Raw genomic sequence first — 7,729 nt, 5'->3', positions numbered from 1 at the left:
AGGTATACATAGATAGAGGGCACAGGACCAATTTAACAGGAAGGTATAATACTTAAAAGGTGAAATTAAGAGGTGAGAGAGGAATATAATGAGAGGAGATGGGGAGAGACAGAATGGGGTAAACTATCTCATATAGAAGAGGCAAGGGAAAATGGTTACAATGGAGGGGAAGAACAGGAAGGCAAAAGGGAATGGCACAACCTTATTCCCATTGAATTTGGCTTGAGGAGGGAATGAAATACACACTAAATAGGGTATATCACCCTCCAGGAGAGTAGGGGGGAAGGGGATTAGAGGGGAAATGATGGAAGGGAGGGCAGGCTGGGGGGAGGGAAGTTGGAAGCACCCACTTTTGAAAAGGGACGGCATCAAAGTAGAGAATAGAACAAGTGGGAGGTGCAATAGGAGGGAGGGAAATATAGTCAGTCTTTTATATATATCTACTATGTTATTATTTTGAATTAGCCACACATGTACAACCTATACTGAACTGCTTATCTTCCCAGTAAGAGTGGGTGACAAGGGAGGAAGGGAATGAATCTGGAATTCAAAGTTCTAAAATCAAATGTTTAAAACACACACACACACACACACATATGTATATATAGTATTATTAATGCTATTTTACATGTAATTGGGAAATAAGATATACAGGCACTGGAGCATACAGATCTACTGGGAAAGTCGAAAGGGGTATGGGAGAAAATATGGGAAAGAGCAGATTGGAGGAGGGAATAACCTGTGGGGCTGCTAATTTGGGGCAGTGGACAGGGGAAAAATGGGGAGAAAATTTGTAACTCAAAATCTGGCAGAAATGAATGATGTAAATCAGAAGTTAATAAAGCATTTGAAAAATTAAAAAAATAAAAAGAAATGATGAGTGGCAGCTAGGTGGTGCAGTGAATGAAGCACCGGCCCTGAGTTCAAATCCAATGTCAGACACTTATTACAAAACTAGCCATGTGACCTTGGGCAAGTCACTTAACCCCAATTGCCCTACCTTCCTCCTCCAAAAAGGAAAAAAATGATAAGCAGGACACTCTCAGAAAAACCTGGAAAGACTTACATGAGCTAATGCAAAGTGAAATGTACTGTGTACAAAGTAAAAGCAATACTGTAAGATGATCAGATATAAATGAAAGCTATTCTCAGCAATACAATGATCCAAAACAAGTCTGAAGTACTTATGATGAAAAATGCTATCTATCCCCAGAGAAAGAACTGGTAGTGTCTGAATACAGATTGAAGCTTACTTTTTTAAAAACTTTTTCTAGTTTTCCTGTTTTTTTTTTCTTGGCAGTTTTCTTTCATAACATGACTTTTATGGATGTGTTTTGCATGACTATACATGTATAATCTATATTGAATTGCTTGCCTTCTCAATGAAGGGAGGGTATGGAAGTAAAAAAGGAGAGAATTTGGAACTCAAAGTTTTAAAAAGGAATGTTAAAAACTGTTTTTACGTGTAATGGTGGGAAATTAAAATACTAACTAAAAGAAAAAGAATAAAAAAATTCCCCTCCCCCCATCAAAAAATACATAGAGAAGAGATAATACAAAAATTACTAAACTATCTGACAGCCAAGATGAAAAAAAAAAGTCTAAACATCATATTTCAAGAAATCATTTTGGGTAGATCATCATTGGAAGAAAGTAGATATACAATTTACAGAAGCAAATATATGTAATAATCTTGTATTTAACAGGTATAAGTTTGGGTTAAGAATTCATTATTTTGTAAAAAAAAATGTTGGAAAAACTAAAAAGCAGTATCAGAGAAATCGGGCATAAACCAATATCTTATACTATTTACTAAGACAAGGACAAAATGGATACATGACCCAGATATAAAGGGAGATATTACAACAAAATTAGAAGAAGATGGAACATATTAATTATCTGATTCATGGATAGGCAAATCACTTATGAAAAACAAGAGACAGAGAGTATATTGTGAGGTGCAAGATGGATAATTTTGATTACATTAAATTTAAAAGGTCTTATAGAAATAAAACTAATGTAGTTAAGATCAAAAGGAAAGCAGAAAATTGGGGGAGGGAATTTTTGTAAACAGTTTCTCAAAAAAAAGTTTTCATATCTCAAATATATAGAAAACTCTGTCAAATCAATGAGAATATGAGTGATTTCCCAACTGTTAAGAGGTCAAAGTTTATGAACAGGCAATTTCCCATTAAAGAAATTATATTTATATGAATTTATATGTAAAATGCTCTAAATCATTATTAATTAGAGAAATGCAAATAAAAACAACCCTGAGATATAATTTTACATCTATCAAATTGGCTAAAATGATGGAAAGGGAAAGCAACAAATGGTGGAAGGGATATGGAAAAATGGGGACACTAATCTACTGTTGGTGGACCTGTGAACTGATTCAACCATTTTGGAGAGCAATCTGAAATTCCCAAGGAGTTATTAAACTCCTTTTGATCCAGAAATACCACTACTAGGTCTGTTTCCCAAGGTGATCAGGGAAAAAGGAAAAGAACCTATATGTATTCTAGATGGTTTAAAGCAGCTCTCTTTGTGGTGGCAAAGAACTGGAAATTGCAGGGATGCCTGTCAACTAGTGAATAGCTGAACAACCTGTGGTATGTGATTGTGAAGAAATAATATCTAGGATCTTAGAAAAACATGATGGAATTGTACAAAACAATGAAGAGTGAAACAACAAACAAGAGTATGTTGTATACAGTAACAGCAATATTGTTTTAAGAACAACTTTGAATTAATAAGCCATTTTGACTATTATAAATACCCAATTAACTACAAAAGACATATGAAGGAAGATGCTATCTGTATGCAGAGAAAGAACTGATGAATCAAAGTAGTATAGAATGTTTTACAAAAATGTGGGTATGTGCGAATGCATATATACATCTGTATGTATACACACACACAAACACATATTCGTGTGTAATGGTAGCCATTTCTAAGATTGGGAGAGGGAAGGAAAAAATTTGAATTGATTTATTATACAGTTAAAAGAAATGGCAAGTTGTACATGATAGATTTGTAGTATCATGTGCAAACATTTTTGTTATCATATTATGTTACAGAAATACTTGTTTTATTCCATAAATTAAACAATTTTTTTAAAAGAAAGAAAAGAAATTATCAAGGAAAAGTGCCATGATATCCTCAAACCAGAAGGCAGAATAGAAATGAAAAGAATCTACCAATCACCACCAGCAACAGATCTTAAAATGAAAACCCAGAAGAATATTATAGCCAAATTCCAGAGATTTAGGTCAAAGAGAAAATGTTTCAAGCAGCCAGAAAGAAACCCAAAGATGCTAGCATTTGGGGTAAGAATTCAACATTTGCCAAAAATTTCTGGGAAAAGTGGAAAACAGTTTGGCAGAATACAGGCATAGACCAGAATCTCACACCATATACCAAGATAAGGTAAAACTGGATAAGTGATTTAGCCATAAAGGGTGATATCATAGGTAAATAAGGGCAGCATATAAAAATCTATGTCAGATTTATGGATAAGGGAAAAATTGATGACCAAACAAGTGAAAAAGGTACACGGTAAATAAAATAGATTGCTTAAAATTTTAAAACTTTTACATAAACAAAAGTAATATGGTCAAAATAGAAGGAAACAAGGAAAACAGGGAAAAAATTTAAAGCAAATTTCTTGAATAAAGGTCTCACTTCTCAAATATATAAGGGAACTGAGCCAAAATTATGAAAATAAGAGCAATTCCTAAGTTAATGTTTAAAAAATCTATCCACCTAAAGAGAGAGAACTGATTAACTCTGAATAGAAATACACATAATTTTTTACTTTATTTTTAAAATTTTGTTCATGTTTTCTTTTGAAACATGGTTCATATGGAAACATGTTTCTCATGACTTCACAAGTAATACTGATATCAATCTGCTTCCTTCTCAAGAAGTGGGGAGAGGCAGGAGAAAAGGAAAGAATTTAGAACCCATAATTTTTAAAAATGATTGTTAAAAAATTGACTATAAAGGACTTATGAAGAAAGATGCTATCTGCATCCAGAGAAAGAACTGATAAATAGAAGTAGGTATAGAATAATTTTACAAAAATACCTATTTGTATTTAATAATAGCCATTGTTAGCGTGGGACAGAGAGAAGGAAAATGAAGAAAAAAAGGAAATTTACATCTTGACTTTATTATATATTTAAAAGTTGTGCATAGTGGATTTGTGTTTTCATATGCTATCACCATTTTTGTTGTGCTGTGTTGCAGAAGTGCTTGTTTTGTTCCATAATTTAGGAATAAAATGAATTTGTAAAAATATTTTGACATGTATTCTGGAAATAGTTAATAAAATAACTAAAAATAAATTTCAAAGATAAAAAATATTAAAATTTAAACATCTCAGTAAGATACATTAGGATGTAAGAGAAAAGAATTAAGAGAACAGGAACAATCAAACTGCAAAGCAAGCAACAGGGAGAGTTGGAATATAGGGCTAAAAAGAAATTGAGTTGAGAGTTTATAAACAAATATTACTAGAGCTAATGGAAAAAAGAAAAGGAGTCAAAGAGGAAAATAAGGTAAGGAAAATAATGCTAAAACCAGGAAGAAAAAGAAAGAAACTCAAATCTGCCAAAGCCAGAGGTGGCACAGTAGATAGAGTGCTTGGTCTGAAGTCAGGAAGACTCATCTTTTGGAGTTGAAATACAGCCTCAGACATTTACTAGCTTTGTGATTCTAGGTAAGTCACTCAGCCATCTTGCTCTCAGCTCCTCATCTGAAAAATAAGCTGCAGAAGAAAATAGCAAACCAGTATCATTGCCAAGAAAACTTCAAAAAGGGCCATGAAGAGCTGGACATGACTGAAAAATGACTTGACAACAGTCATCTATGAGGCAAGGAATCAATGATACTGGAGAAGAATTAAATAGGTATAAGATTTCATTTCACAATATATGACCACCATATGACCACCTTGACAAGGTATTTTTTATAACCTATATTGTTTACAAATGTGTACATACTCTTTCAGAGACTTCTCCAGTTCCCTGGCTCGTGAAATGGCTTCATCTCTCTCCTCGTTGGCTAACTGGAGTCTAGACATGATAGCTTCATCACGTTCCCTTTGTGCAAAATATATTTCTTCAACCAGAGCTGTAAAAATAAACAATTCATACTTAGCAGGAAACACTGAAGGCTTATAGATATTCAATGATATAGTAAACTCTTTGTTTTAATGAATGCATGTATATCCAACTAAATTATTCTAAAGGTTATTTAATTTCTAGAGAAAACATCACTATAAATAAATACTGTAATTAGTTTTAGAAATGAATAACTGAAATAATTAAGGCTACAGGTATAGATTTTGCACATACAATTCAGAAGCACAAGCTCAGAACATAAAACAAATTCTTGAAGAATTCTTTAAATTGTAAAACCTCATATTTCTCCTAAGACATTATTTGGAAAGGCATTCTAATTCCTTAAAAAGATGCTTCTGGGGAAAACAAAGGATCAAACTATGAAATCTTGACTAACTAAAGGAAACTCAGATAATTTTCCCTACCAAGACTTTTCTTGACAAGTAATTTACACATTTCACTTTTCATAAAAGCAGCAATTTTAGTGCTAATAAATACATTTTGTGAGTACACAAATCTCTTTTTAAAGGAATGTCTCTGTCAAGATAGCCTCTGAATGCATTTGTGGAATATCACTTTATCTATTAAACAAGTTTTGTATGTACCTTGTACTGAACAATGTGGTATTTAAAAACAAAAACTTAATAATGATGGAGAAAATCTAAATTTCTACATACTGGAGATTTGGGAAAATTGGCAATATGACACAGTCATATTTTCAACACACTCCAACAACTCCAAAATATGAAGAAATGTGCTCAATAGAGTAATATAAGATATTAAAACAAGAGAAAAATGGAAATACTACCACAAGATGTGAAGCCTTCTTAAAGAAAAGTGGAGAGCCAAAAGCTCTCATGCAACCTATTGTAACTACACAAAGCTTCATTGGGCATAACCAGCTCAAATAATCTTCCAAAATTATATTTCAAGTTGTGATGGCTTTTACCCATATGTCTCAATGGGGTGACTCAATCTGACCTTCCCTTTCCCACTCTTCAAGAGAAAGGAAAAGATGAGTTAAAAAAAGATGAGTTATTTAGTCATGTGACATAGAGGGAGTATATCTCAGGGTACGGGAGGCAGAAGAGGGAAAGAGGAAATCAGTGCCTCAGAACTGGCTAGAGAAAAAGTATCATCTGTGCCTCGCGTAAAGAAGTAGAGAAAACTGACTGTGGTCAGTCCTCCCTATGTAGAGCTTACAGAGGGAATGGAGGAGTGGATCAATGGAATAGATTAGGCGCACAAGATTCAGAAGTCAACAACTATAGAAATCTATTGTTTGATAAACCCCAAGACCCTGATTTTGGGGATAAGAACTCACTATTTGACAAAAACTGCTGGGAAAACTGAAATATAGTATGGCAGAAACTGAGCATAGACCATTATCTAACACCATATACCAAAATCAAGTCTAAATGGGTGCATGATCTAGGTATAAAGGTTGATACTGTAAGCAGTCTCGGAAAATAAGGAATAGTTTACCTGTCCGACTTGTGGAGAGGGAAAGACTTTATGACTAAACGAGAATTAGAGAACATTACAAAATATAAAATGGATAACTTTGACTACATGAAATTGAAAAGCTTCTGTACAAACAAAGCCAATGTAATCAAGATTAAGAGGGAGGTGGTAAATTGGGACAGATTTTTACAACCTGTGTCTCTGACAAAAGACTCATTTCTAAAATATACAGAGAACTGAGTCAAATTTATAAGAATACAAGTCATTCCCCAATTTATAAATGGTCAAAGGATACGAACAGGCAATTTTCAGAGAAAGAAATTAAAGATATCTATAAGAAATGAAAATCAAAACAACTCTGAGGTACCACATCTCACCAGTCAGATTGGCTAAGATGACAAAACATGAAAATGACAAATGCTGGAGAGGATGTGGGCAAATTGGAACACTAATGCATTGCTGGTTGAGTTGTGAACTGATCCAGTCTTTCTGGAGAGCAATCTGGAATTATGCCCAAAGGGCTATAAATACTTTCATATCCTTTGACCCAGCAATACCACTCCTAGGGTTATATCCCAAAGAGATCATAGAAGTGGGAGGAAGACCCATATGTACAAAAATGTTTATAGCAACTCCTTTTGTGGTGGAAAGAATTGGAAATTAAGGGGGTGCCCATCAATTGGGGAATGGCTGAACAAGTTGTGGTATATGCATGTTATGGAATAGGATTGTGCGATAAGAAACGAGGAGCAGGCAGTCTTCATATTTACCTGGAGAGGCTTAAAAGAACTGATGTTGAGTGAGAAGAGTAGAACCAGGAGAAATTTGTACACAATTACAGACACAACATATGTGTGATGACCAGCTTTGATAGACTGGACTCTTCTCAGCAATGCAGTGATATAAGTCAATCCCAAAAGATGCAGGATGGAGAGAAAAATGTGCATCCAGAGAAAGAATTAGAAAGAACTAAGTTTATATCCAGGTGGAAGCAAAATACCTGATCTTTTTAGTTCTCTTATTTGGTGTCCTCTTTACCATTTTTCATTCCAGCTGGTACAATTCGTCCTTATAACCTGACCAATGTATAATGTGAAAGTATTTACAGATCCTATACTTGACTATAAGCCGCCATGAGG

The 7,729-nt window shown here is 34.0% G+C and overlaps 1 protein-coding gene across 18 annotated transcripts in view; it reads right to left on the bottom strand.

Moving 5' to 3' along the window:
• MIPOL1 (mirror-image polydactyly 1) overlaps positions 1 to 7,729 on the bottom strand; it is a 567,089-nt gene that overhangs the window by 388,633 nt on the left and 170,727 nt on the right. For all 18 annotated transcript variants that reach the window (XM_069082287.1, XM_069082288.1, XM_069082277.1 and 15 more), the window contains one exon: positions 5,007 to 5,136. In XM_069082287.1, the coding sequence (XP_068938388.1) occupies positions 5,007 to 5,136 (130 nt within the window). The remainder of the gene's footprint in view (positions 1 to 5,006; positions 5,137 to 7,729) is intronic.

Source organism: Petaurus breviceps, unplaced genomic scaffold (genome assembly GCF_028583685.1).
Source record: "Petaurus breviceps papuanus isolate PSGF00001 unplaced genomic scaffold, PetGlider_PUasm1.0 164, whole genome shotgun sequence".
Classification (NCBI taxonomy): Eukaryota; Metazoa; Chordata; class Mammalia; order Diprotodontia; family Petauridae; genus Petaurus; species Petaurus breviceps.
This window is presented reverse-complemented; position numbering and strand designations above follow the sequence as displayed.